Source organism: Alligator mississippiensis, chromosome 1 (assembly GCF_030867095.1).
Source record: "Alligator mississippiensis isolate rAllMis1 chromosome 1, rAllMis1, whole genome shotgun sequence".
Classification (NCBI taxonomy): domain Eukaryota; kingdom Metazoa; phylum Chordata; order Crocodylia; family Alligatoridae; genus Alligator; species Alligator mississippiensis.
Window position 1 is genome coordinate 20199022 of NC_081824.1, and position 12487 is coordinate 20211508.

General features: G+C 39.1%; 1 protein-coding gene across 9 annotated transcripts in view; it reads left to right on the forward strand.

Moving 5' to 3' along the window:
• The window catches only part of PUM2 (pumilio RNA binding family member 2), a 107643-nt gene extending 96566 nt beyond the window's left edge, over positions 1 to 11077 (forward strand). For all 9 annotated transcript variants that reach the window (XM_014601621.3, XM_014601620.3, XM_019481569.2 and 6 more), the window contains 4 exons: positions 243 to 368; positions 2449 to 2570; positions 7301 to 7493; positions 8121 to 11077. In XM_014601621.3, the coding sequence (XP_014457107.1) occupies positions 243 to 368; positions 2449 to 2570; positions 7301 to 7493; positions 8121 to 8252 (573 nt within the window). In that variant the 3' untranslated portion in view covers positions 8253 to 11077. The remainder of the gene's footprint in view (positions 1 to 242; positions 369 to 2448; positions 2571 to 7300; positions 7494 to 8120) is intronic.
• Positions 11078 to 12487: the final 1410 nt, after the last annotated feature.

Here is a 12487-nt window from a genome sequence, read left to right on the forward strand (position 1 = left end):
ACCTCTGATGTAATCACATGACTGCAAGCGCAGGAGCCCTAGGCACACCGCTTATGGCTAGTCTGGCCCTAAATGTGGTTGGAAATGGAAATTTCTAGTACTGGAGGGTGCTTTTATATAGAAATGAGTATATTAAGTGGTAGTTTAGATAAGATAACTTACTTTTGAAATGTGATTGTTTTTAGCATACATATAAAATTCTGTATGTTTTAATTTTAAAAAATGGGTAATTTTGTTTTAAGGTGTTTGTGCTTTCGACTCATCCTTATGGCTGCAGAGTAATTCAGCGTATTCTGGAGCACTGCACTGCTGAGCAGACCTTGCCCATCTTGGAAGAATTGCACCAACACACAGAACAGCTAGTGCAGGTCAGCATACGCTTACAATTGTGTGTGATAAATCTCAAGCTGTGGTACTGATTTCTGTTGCTTACAGCGGTGATTCCCAACCAAGGTGTGTGACACCCTGAGGTGCCTTCAGATCCTTTGGAAAGTGGTGCAGGGTACCATGCAATGTTAGGATTGTTAGGTATGTAAACATGATTCACAAGATCAGAGGTTTCAAATAGGAATCCATAGTGTTGAAAACGTTCTGACCCGTTATAGCCTTTCTGAGCTCTTTGCAACAGAAGAAGAATTTTTGTATTATTTTTCCATAGTCATAAAGCAAATGAAAACTAAGAGCTGGATTTGCTGAAGGTGCCTCGAGTCTAATAAGGAGTGCCTTGAGTCTAAGCAGATTGAGAACCACTAGCTTGGAGACTTAACTGGATTTACTTTCTTGTCTTTTTTCAAGCTAGCAGACACCTGATAACCTTTCTGATGTACTTCTTTATTTTTCTAATAATGTAGAAATGAATAGGAAAATAAATGGCACTGTGGGTATATTTTTGGCATAAGGCCTACAGTCATATTAGAGCTTGCCTCAATGGAGAAATAGCTCAAAATAGTTGTTCTGGATTAGCTCCACATGTGGACGTTTACTAAGAATGCTTTTTGTGGTTTAGCTTAAGCTACTTGGGATTCCTTTGGAAAACCTCCAACCAGCTTTAATTTAGACTGTCTCAGCCACACATTAGTAACATGCTTTCACACAAAGGGCAGTCTTTCAAAAAAACAGGTGCTCCATTTCCTGAAGACCATGCACTGTGAATAATTTGGGTAATTTCAGAGGAACTATATACATGGCTTAGGATGATGCACATACCTTTGGAAGTTTAAGGGAAATTACAGAGGCACTGTGGAAGAAATGTCCATATCGAGTAGAAAATTAGTATGGAATAGCTGTTGTGCTTTGAATTTAGACCTTCATTTGTTTTGCAGTAACTCTTGTATAGAAAAGCTTTTGGTAGCAGTATCTGTAGAACTTTCTCAGAGGTTGCATGGCCACTTCAAAATGACGGCTTTCTGTATGCATTTTTGGTGCAGTTTGCTGGCAGTCCCTCATTACCGGAAGACTCATCCTTGTTACTACAAGTAATTGGTGAGTCCATAGATGACTGAGGCAACTGATCTGGGATCCATATGTTCAACTGGTAGATGTGACAGAGTTCTGGGTAGAAGGACTAGATCCTGGTAATGTTAGGGCACAGCTCTTTCCCTTGGTGTTTCTCATTATCTGCCTCCACAATGAGGCATGTTTGCTCAAAATGATCAATGCTTTGTTGTACATCATGGTGCCATTGGAGACGATTCAGTGTTTGAGTCTCTTGGGTATTGATATTATTTTTTTTCACATAGACCTTCAGAGTGTCCTGGAATTCTCTTTTGCCTACTTCTAGAGTGGTGCCCAACAGTGAGCTGGGGAATATAGGACCTTTTTGGGACCTAGTTGTCAGGCATCCTTATGACATATCCTGTCCAGCAGGGCTGGTGCCATATAAACATGGATTTAGTGCTGGTAGTGTTTGATTGAGCCGGAACACTTGTGTTTGTTCTTCTGTCCTTCCAGTTGGTAATAGAGGATTTTCCAAAGACATCCCTGATGGTATTAATCCAAAGCTGTCAGGTGTTTCTGATGTGTTTCCAGGTTTCACACCTGGACAACAGCATAGGGATGACAACAGCCTTTGTTTGGCTTTTGTTTGGGTCCTGATGTCATGATCATCAAAGGCACTAGTTCAGAGACATCTAAAGGCAGCACTGGCACATTTTATCCAGTGTTGAATACCATCTTCTGTGTTTACTTTTTGGGAAACGTAGCTACCCAGGTAGGGGAAATGCTCAACGTTTTCCAAGGACTGTCCTCTAATTGTATTATGCGGAAGAGCAGCTGGATAGTTTGTGGGCGGGCCTGGGGGCAGGTCAGAAGCCCCATATCCACTCCTATGCATCTGTGCTGTGGCTTGGTGGCCCCCTCCCCCATGCTGCCGGCCCGCACTTAAAAAATGGGTAAGCTACTTATACATTACTTGATACAGAAATAAGAAATGTCTGTCTTTATTTTCAGGATCAGTATGGAAATTATGTTATCCAACATGTGCTGGAGCATGGTCGTCCTGAAGATAAGAGTAAAATTGTTTCAGAGATAAGAGGAAAAGTTCTTGCCTTGAGTCAGCACAAATTTGCCAGGTATTATTCAGTCTTTGAATGTTGGAAGAAGGCTTATCTGGGAGGGTTGCTTGCAGAGGTAGCCAGGAAGGTAGCTTTGGGACCTCCATTGCCTCAGGGGAAAAACTTTAATGTCCTCCAAGAATCTGCTAGGCATACTGCCATAGTACCAGGTGCTCTTGGAGCCTAACCTACCAAGAAGTCACAACTATGGAAACTTGTGGGTTCCAGACTATCTAGGTACAAGGTGAGCAAGCTGACAGGCAACCAGACAGGTTGCAGACAGGATACTGCCCTCTTCTCCACCCACCCTCCCAAAAGCTATAGACATACTTGCTTTCCATAAGAGTTGTTAATGATATTGCTGTGTTTCCATGCCATGTTTTGATTTTTGCTAATTCAGATTTTTGAGCAGAAAACCATTTGACTCTTAAATACATGGGTTGCACCTCTGATTTAGGTACAAATTAGATCTATTAGGTACAAATCTACTTTGCATTCTGTCTGACTTCAGACTAACAGCTAACTACCTCTTAGAACTTTTTAACGTAAAAAGCTGCTCTTTTAAAACTAAGACTTTGAGAAGATTTTATGTATCCCTGGTAGTTCTGTTGACTTGATCCTACTTGGAGTAGAGGGATAGATACTTGGTAGTGTGAGGTCCCTTCTATCTCTCTCTTCTTCCTATGCCTCAGACTCCCAATATGTGCCTAAGCCAGGGCTTTGACAACCTTATGGAGTGGCAGGCTGTTTTAAATGCAGAGCCACTGCTTCCAGCAAATGCCACCACTGTTCCCCATGTGGTGCTGACCTGCCAGAGTTGCCGCAGGTGTCCTAGCTTTACTGCTGGAGGGCCATAGTTTGCCATCCCCTGGCTAAGCCTTTCTAGGGTTGGGGTCTGAAATCCCCTTTTTGACTGCTCTTTGCTAAACTATAAATCTTTTCTTTGAAATAATTGTATAGACTTGAGGCTTGACCCTAGAGTTATTACTTAGATTAAATAGTTCCATTACACTTCATGTTTCTCCCTGGAAAAATATTGTCTGAAGTCATTGGGTGCATTCAGTTTAAACATGGGATTGTATGCACACTTGCCAGCCTGAAAAAGAAAAATAGTGTCTCAATTCTAGATCTGTTCTTGTTCCTTTTCTTGCACGTTCATTCCAAAGGCACACACTCAAAGCTGAAATAAAGCAGATCAAGTTAATGGGTATAGCCACCAAACTTCTAACTTCTGCCATTTGGGACGGGAAATGACTCATTGCTCTTGGCTACTAATAAAAGATCTATCGTACAGCTTTCCTGGTTCTGCAAGACTCGTGTTTAGCATGTCTGCTTAAGATGCAGAAAGATGTTGTACCAGGATTTCTGCTGGCTCCTAGTTGTGTGTCTAACTACAGATGGTCCTGCTTTGAGCAGGGGGTTAAACTAGATGACCTTCTGAGGTCCCTTCCAACCCTCATTTTCTGTGATTCTATTATTTCAGTTTTATGGCTTCAGTGCAGCCATAACAAAAGTGCTGTTCTGTACATATGCACTCCCGATGGTCCAGTTGAGTTATCTATTCCACCGGAATAGGTAAGAAAGAAAGACCCTTAGACATTATTGAGAAGTCTAATTCTTTAAGTTAATGTAAATTAAGTGACTGAGTTTTAAACTTGGAAATTACTCCTTGCAAAGATACAGTTTACTTTCACCATTTATCTTATTTACTTCATATGACCCTGAATATAAGATGACCCTGAATAATTAGATTCTGTACCTGGAAACTTACACATTTACAGATTTCCTTGAATTTGTTCCTTTCTGACTGATACAGGAAGAAAAATAAATCTGGAGGGACAAGTATCCCCCTTGTTCTTGACACTCCCTCAACTCTGTTCCCCCCCCCCCCCCCAATTTTTTTTTCACTGTCAGAACCTGCTTTTCCTGAGCAAGCAAACAGCCTGCTCTTAGCCAAACAGCTCAGCACTGCTCAGTATGTGCGTGTACTCCATATATCAGCCACAAAGGATCCATGTGCTAATTAGCCCTGCACATGACTGGAACTGGGTGTTCTTGTTACATCCTTGGATTCTTCAAAAATTCACATGCAGATGAGGCACAGGACAGCTTGGTCCAGTTCCACCTCATAGAGGGTGGGGCCACACTAATCATACACACCAGGCTGAGAGAGGGGGTGACAGAGGGATTGTGGGTGAACAGTTTGGGGCCCCATTTGGTGATATTTACAAGACATTTAAGGCTGGTAAAGGAACAGGAATCTTTGACAATGGGAAGGAGAGGTGCAGCTCAGTTGTGGGAGTGAAGAGGAAGTTGGAATGTGTTCGGTGTATTGGCTCACTATGACTTAAAAAAAATCGGCATCGAGGGACACTGCATGCAGTGAACATTATTGTATATTTTATTCAGGTGGGGTGCGCTAACAAGGGAAACACCATGTATCTGGGTCCATGAGAGCAGTTTTCCTTAAGCCCTCCCTGGGATAACTGTTCTTCTGACATGGTTTAGTACCTGCTGAGGTTTTGGGGCTTAAAGCCCATTTCGTGGAAATGGGAGGCTCCTCCCAAGCTTGCTCCTGCAGCCATATGGCTGAGGGCAGGCGAAACCTGGGGGCATCTGAACCCCAAGCCTCCAGACTCGCCTCTGCATGTAGGATGCCCGCCAAAAGACTTTGGAAATATCTGAAGCCCCTAGTGGGTGTGGAGGATGTTTGCCAGTTGTAGGGCCGCTTATGGTTCTGGACCAACTCATGGATTTGGACTTGATTTGGCTTGGAACATGAAAAATTTCTTTAAAAAAGAAAAAAAAGAGGTGTGAACTGTGTAACAGATCTTTAGTGTGCTTTGATCTGCCAGCTGAACCACAAAGGTTGCTTGGCAGAAATAAATATTTTTGCAAAAAAAAAATGTGCTAGGTTCCTGTCAGTATATTTACCCCATATGGTCCCATATGGGTCATGTCATGTCATGCTCAATGTTGTTGACTGCGTTTAGTCAACTTCCTAGTTGGTTTCTGTTACTGAGCACATGCTGTTTTGGGCGGCAGTTTAATGATGGGCAATGTATTCAATAAGGTTTCCTCGTATGCAATCATAAGACGAGGAGCTTTTTTCCCCATGCAGATTGGGGTAAAAAAACCTCATCTTGTATTCAAGTAAATGCAGTAATCCTATAGTAAGAGTTTTGTAATGATCTTCTATGTTACAGTCTGTGTTCAAATGAACTTGAATACCATCCTAAGAACATAAAAACTGCTGTGTACTGGGTCAAACCTAGGTCCATCTTGCCCAGTATTCTGTCTCTCATAGTGGCAGAGTGGATGCTGAACGGGAGAGTGAACAGGGTATGACCAGGGTTTTTTCCTTGCTGTTTCTCTCCTTGAAGCCTCCAGTATTTAGAAAGTTCTGATTCAGAACTATGGTCTGACCCAGTTAAATTGCAGTTCTTATGCTTTTATCAATCAGGCTAAACCATCATCTTCCACATCTTGCGATAGTGAGTTCCACATGTTAATGATACACTGTGTGGGGAAAAAAAAAAACGTCCTTTTGTTAGTTTTAAACTTATTCCCTACTAGTTTCATTTTGTGACCCCTAGTTCTTGTCTTGTGAAACATAGTAAATAACAAACCCCTATTTACTTACTCTTCACCATTTAATATTTTGTTAACCCTTATCGTGGCACCCCTCTAAGCATCTCTTTTTCTAGACTGAATAGACCTAGCTTTTTTAGCCTCTCCTCATGTGGAAGCCCCTTCATACCACTGATCATCCTTGCTGATCTTCTCTGTACCTTCTCTAATCTATTCTGTATCCTTTTTGAGGTGTGAGGACTAGAACCGGTCATAGTATTCAAGGTGTGGATGCGCCACAGATTTATAATGTGCCATGATGATACTTTGTTTGGTTTACAGTTCACTTTTAAATAAGCCCTAACATTTTGTTTGTCTTTTGGACGACTGCTAAGCACTGAGCTGATGCTTTTAGTGAGCTGTCCACAATGACTCCCAGATCTTTCTTGTATTAGCATTAGCTCTACGTTAGCTGTTACCAACATAATGTAGGTAGAGTTTGGGTTATTTTTGCCCAGGTGCATCACTTTACACTTACCTACATTGAATTTCATCTGCCGTTTAGTTGCCCATTCGATCAGTAGTGCCAGAACCTTCTGTAGCTCCTCACAGTCCATCTTCGATTTTATCGTTTTGAATTGTGTTGTGTCATCTGCAAAGTTGGCCATCTCACTACTCCCCCAGTTTCCCAGATCATTTATGAACATGTTGAACAGCAGTGGTCGCAATACAGATCTGTGGAGACCCTACTGTTTACTACTTTCCATCCTGAAAGCTAATCATTTATACTCACTCTGTTTTCTGTCTTCAGGCCCATTTCTAATCCACAAGCGAACATTCCCTGTAATCCCATGACTACTTAATTTAGTTAAGAGCCTCTGATGGGGGACCTTTTCAAAGGCTTTTTGGAAGTCCAAATGTACTATGTCAACTGGATCACCCTTATCCTCCTGCTTATTGACACCCTCAAAGAACATTTGTAGGTTGGTGAGGCATGATTTCCCTTTGACAAAACCATGTTGATTTCTCCCCAGCAAGTCATGTTCATCCATACACTGAACAATACTTTTTTTATTCTTGTTTCTATCAGTTTTCCAGGAACAGAAGTTAGTCACCAGCTTGTAGTTTCCTGGGTCCCCTAAAAGAGAATATTCACAATTATCTTCTTTTGTTTTCAGCAATGTTGTGGAAAAGTGTGTTACTCACGCTTCTCGTGCTGAAAGAGCTTTACTTATTGATGAGGTTTGTTGCCAGAATGATGGTCCTCACAGTGCCTTATACACCATGATGAAGGACCAGTATGCCAACTATGTTGTTCAGAAGATGATTGATATGGCCGAACCTGCTCAACGGAAGATTATAATGCACAAGGTATGTTTTATGTTTAGTCTCTCAGCCAAATGCGCTTTTCCCCCTCTATTCACATTTCCTATAGATCTCTCTCTCTCTCTACATGCTTACGAACTTGAAAAACGTTTTTCTTTTGAGTTCATAACCATGGAAGGGAGCAGTTGTGGGATAGTAAATGTACGTCCAACATCCTGTTTTTAACCTTTAATACAATTTCATAAAGCAGAATATAGTTGGAGCCTTGACTTTCTTTTCTACACGTTTAGGTTTTCTATTTAAAAGAGGTTTCCATTAAAATCTCACTTTCTTTGGTCCTCAGTTCGAGTTTTTATAAAATAAGACCTACATTTTATTATAGTTAAAATAATACCATTATTTTGCATTTTCTTTAGTGGGCTTTTTTTTAACTTGATACGATGCTGTCACTGACTCCTAACCAGGTCACATTATTGAAAATGCTTGCAATCTAAAGAAGTGCGTTTCTTTCACACTTTGATATGCCAGCCCCAGGGAGGGGTGCGGTTAAAGATTTAACCTTTGAAATAAAAGACTGTACTGGGGGAAAAAAATAAAATTAAGAGTAATATATTTTGGAAAATGTTGAGGCCTTTTAATCTGAAGAATTAGCTCATCTCTTTCTTCCTGCAGATTCGACCCCACATTACAACTTTGAGGAAATATACCTATGGTAAACACATACTAGCCAAGCTGGAAAAGTATTACCTGAAAAACAGTGCTGATCTGGGGCCAATTGGAGGACCACCTAATGGGATGCTGTAAACAAACGCTGCTATACAAACAGCAACTTGAATGAGAGAAGATTTTCTTGTGAATTATCAAACCACACAACTTAACTCAAAATGTTCTGATTTTTTTAAATCTATTTATTGACTCTGTTCATCCATTTGTAAAATTTTTATTCTTGTGTATATTTTTGGGGAGTAAATTATAAAATATCTCCAGCCCTGATCCAGAGACCTATCAGATTGGACTGCTGGCAAAGCACAGAATGCCTGTATATGATGTAATTGTATCAAAATAGCTGTCACATATTTTGTAAATTTTTACCTTGTAAAGTCACTGAAATAGTTTTTAAAGGGAAAAAAGTACAGTATTCTTTTAATACACTGGCTTGCAATCTGGTAGGTCTACCTAACATCATAGCACAACAGGTTTATAGAGTTGTATATAGAATTAGTCTTTATTTTTCCCTTTTGTGTGAAGTCTTTTATACCAGATTAAAATTTGATCAACTGCATAAATATTATTTAACATGTTGCAAAAAGTTAAGTTGTATTTTGGTGGTTCACAACCTGTTATCCAAATAGCAAACAGGGCACAGCAAATTAAAGGAGCGAATGATAAAAAAATGGGAACTTTAAAGACTAGCTTCCAGCATCTGCTGTAGACATAATTTTTTTAAACATGGTGCCCCACGATTTTCTCTAGCAATGTATAAAACTAACAGTGTATATACTTATATATTTAATTGTTGTACAAGGTAGAGGAATAAAATCATGGTGGTACTTCCATACAATAAAGTACATGGTCAGAAAAGAGGAGAGTCCTGCATTAACCAGTTTTGTAATGCAGGAAGAGTGGAGATTTGTATTTTTTTATTTTGCATATAGAATTGTAAGACAGGAGTTGAAAGTGTTGAGCATTTATTTTGCTTTCTCACAGTAGGTACAAAAAGTAGGTATTGATGGAGGAGAAAAGGGGCCACTGAAAAGTAAACTTGATAGCTCAACATTTAAGCATGATTAAAATATTAAGATAGCTTTTTTGCTTCCTATAAATATATGCATTGTATACGTGTAGTTAATAGGTGTAAGTTTACAGTTTGAAAAAAAATCTTGTTTCAATGTTTATTACAAGCCTTGCTAATTTAGTAGTGATGCTTATCTTGGTTGTACAGATGTACATTTGTAAACCTTCATGCTGTAAATGTAATTTGTTTTACCCCCTTTTATGGGACAAAATCTTGCATTTTAGTGTATATTCATACCCCCATCCCTTTTTTTGCCCTGGCATATGGTGTTGTATAATGTAAATTTATTTCAGCAAATCAAGAGTGATTTTTTTAAAATTCTATCTTTATATGGTTTCAGAAATATGAACCAGCTTTCTTTTTATCTATTGTGAGAGACATTGTTTTGTTTATAACATAGCTGTTGATTCTGTTAATATGGACATTTTGGGAAATTAATCAGTTAAAATTCAAGTCAGGATAATAAGCATAGTAAGAAAGAAATGGACTGAAATATTTGGTTATCACAGCAACCAACGCTTCTTCCATCTTAATAAACGTGGCATGATTTTTTTTTGTACAGAAGAGTACTGTATTTTTGAATAGTCTACTCCCAACAGAAAGCAAATATGTATGATACTGTCAATTTTTTCTCTGGACATATGACATTGTAACAGTAACAAAATGATGTACATTTACAAGCGGCCTTATGTACATTTCCCAATGATCTTTTTAAGGCAGAATTGTGACCATATGTGTATAATTAAAATCCTTTTTAATCCTTTGCCTATGGAAATATTTTGGAAAAAGCTTACTTTGTACATTCAGTTTCTGAAAGATAAAGAAAGTGCTTTGTATTTTGTTGACGTAAGTATTTTGTGTAAAACATTTGTTTTGATGGTATAACCGAAGGTTTTGATCTATATGTTAGAAGCAGTGTCTTGGGCATTCATCACATATAGGCTGTTATGGTCGGGCTTGGATGATGATAAAAGAACCAGGAATGGGTAGTCTAGTGTATGGGATTCTGATACTGTTCATATCAACATCGACAGATCTTCTCTTACCGCATATTTTAGGTGCTAAATCTTTCTTCTCTGTTTTGTTTGCTTTAATTTCTTGAATGGCATGCTGGGAGTTTTAGCCTAATGTACCTTTTAGTTTATAACTCTAGCATTAATAATCCTAAGTACTCTCATAGGTTGCTGCTTATTGTTTGTAAATGCCAGTCTAATTTCCATATCAATTATTAGTTTGTAACTTCCTCTCCAAGAGAGGAAGGACCCTAAATATGTGAGGGGGGGTTTCAGGATTATGACTTCACTAACATGAATTTTCTTTAATAAAACCTCTTTCTGTCCTGTTTACAAAATGTACGTTACAATTCCTCAGTTAGACCTACACTGAACTAGGTCCTTGGGGGGCAAGAGGGAGTATGCCTACATAGGTGTCGACATTACTTAAGCATTCCCAGTCCCCTTCCTACCTGTTCTACCATGGTTGGATTTATATGCAAGTTTCAGGCTGTAACACACTGTGCTCTCTCCAACCATTGAGCTGAGATCTCCCAAATACTTATTAATAAAATAAATTGGTACAGAAGGGATGCAAGAACCTAAAGATAACTCTTTCTTTTTTCCTATAATACATAAGAAATATATGGGGTTTGGGTAGAACCACTAGCTTTTTTCTTTCCTTGAGTGTTTCCTTTTGATATGAATTGTTAATGGACCAGTTTGTCTAGTCTGATTAGGTCGGCCTCCTGGCTCCTTGTGGTTCATATTGAATAATGTAATGTTCACTTGTATATGCTGTAAAAAAATGAAAATGTGTGAATAACACTGTGTGAAATACACCTCGTCTTGTGTTTTTCTGTAGGAAGCAATGTTCTTTATAGCCACAATTACATGATTTCTCACTTGCCAGTGACCTCATCTTTGACTACAAAAATATATTCATACCTCAAGTTCAGTGTTCAGGTGAAAGTCAGGTGTCTTTATTTCCTGTTTCTATTTACTAAGAAATCTAGAGAAATATTTTCCATTTGTCCCTCTCAGACATTCCTATCAGAAAAGATACCAACTGGTCTTATGAGTCCTGTGTGTATGTTTTGGATGCTGCTAGCACGGCAAGAATAGGTAAGTCATGAAAGCAAATACAAACCCCACAACTGAAGTCTGTCTTTTAAATCAGTGCTTCTCAAAGTGGTGGTCCGCGGACCGGTGCCAGTCCGCAGTGAGTTGTCAGGAAAGAGAGAAATATATTTTCAGAAGCTTAACATTGATATGTCAGAGCGCCACAGTTCATACTCCAACACTCCAGGTGATGTCACGTCATGCAAGGTGGGGAAAGAGAAAGAAACAGCCGGCCGCGCATTTGTATAGTGCTGTTGCATGCAGTTGCTGCCACCGGCTGAACCGGGCACTGGTCCTTGGCCTGCTGGGAAAAAAATTGCCAGTCCGCCACATCAGATAGTTTGAGAAGCAGTTTTAGAGGACAAACAAGGCTTTTTGTGGACCATCAATTCTTTGCACAAATTTCATAAAATCTCGGATCTGAATTTCCCCCAAAAGGCAGAAAAGCTTGCATGGACCAACTCTTTAAGTAGATCCTAGCACAAATACAATTTATGTTGTACAATTTAAATTACACTAATTATTGGAAGAAGGGTTCCTCTATGCATTCCAGCTGTTTGCTTCTGGGCTGAGAGAGCTTGAACATTAAAAAAAAACTGAAAAACCCTTGGCAGAGTTGTTTAAGTATCAGCAAGGATCTTCAAAATTAACACCTAGGATACCATTTTAGTAATTACATATCACTACAATTAATTTGATGTACTTTTGAAACAAAAGGAGTTCCTTTTCCAACCCCAATTTCATATGTTCTCCATGTAGCCACAGTTCCCATTGTCTGTTTTGTATAAATATTTGGTGGATGTTTAGTTCTAGCTAAATATATTGTTAGTTGCAAAATCTTTGGGACTTAACATTTTACAGAATAATCTAAAAAAGTGCTAACTGATTCAGTCTAATAATCTGAGTCCCCCTCTTTTTTTCTAGACTGTAGTCCTTACTGTATAATAATATCCTCCGAAGAACTATGTTGGAGTGTGACTAAAATGAGTATTCTTGTGCTCGTGTGGAAGCATTATTTGGGCTGAAGTTGTGTCTGCTTTAGATTGTGTAATAGAGTTAGAGACCAGAAAAATGTGCTCGGTTCCCAACTTCTTATTTGCTTCCTTAAGGTGGAAGTGTTACTTTACCTG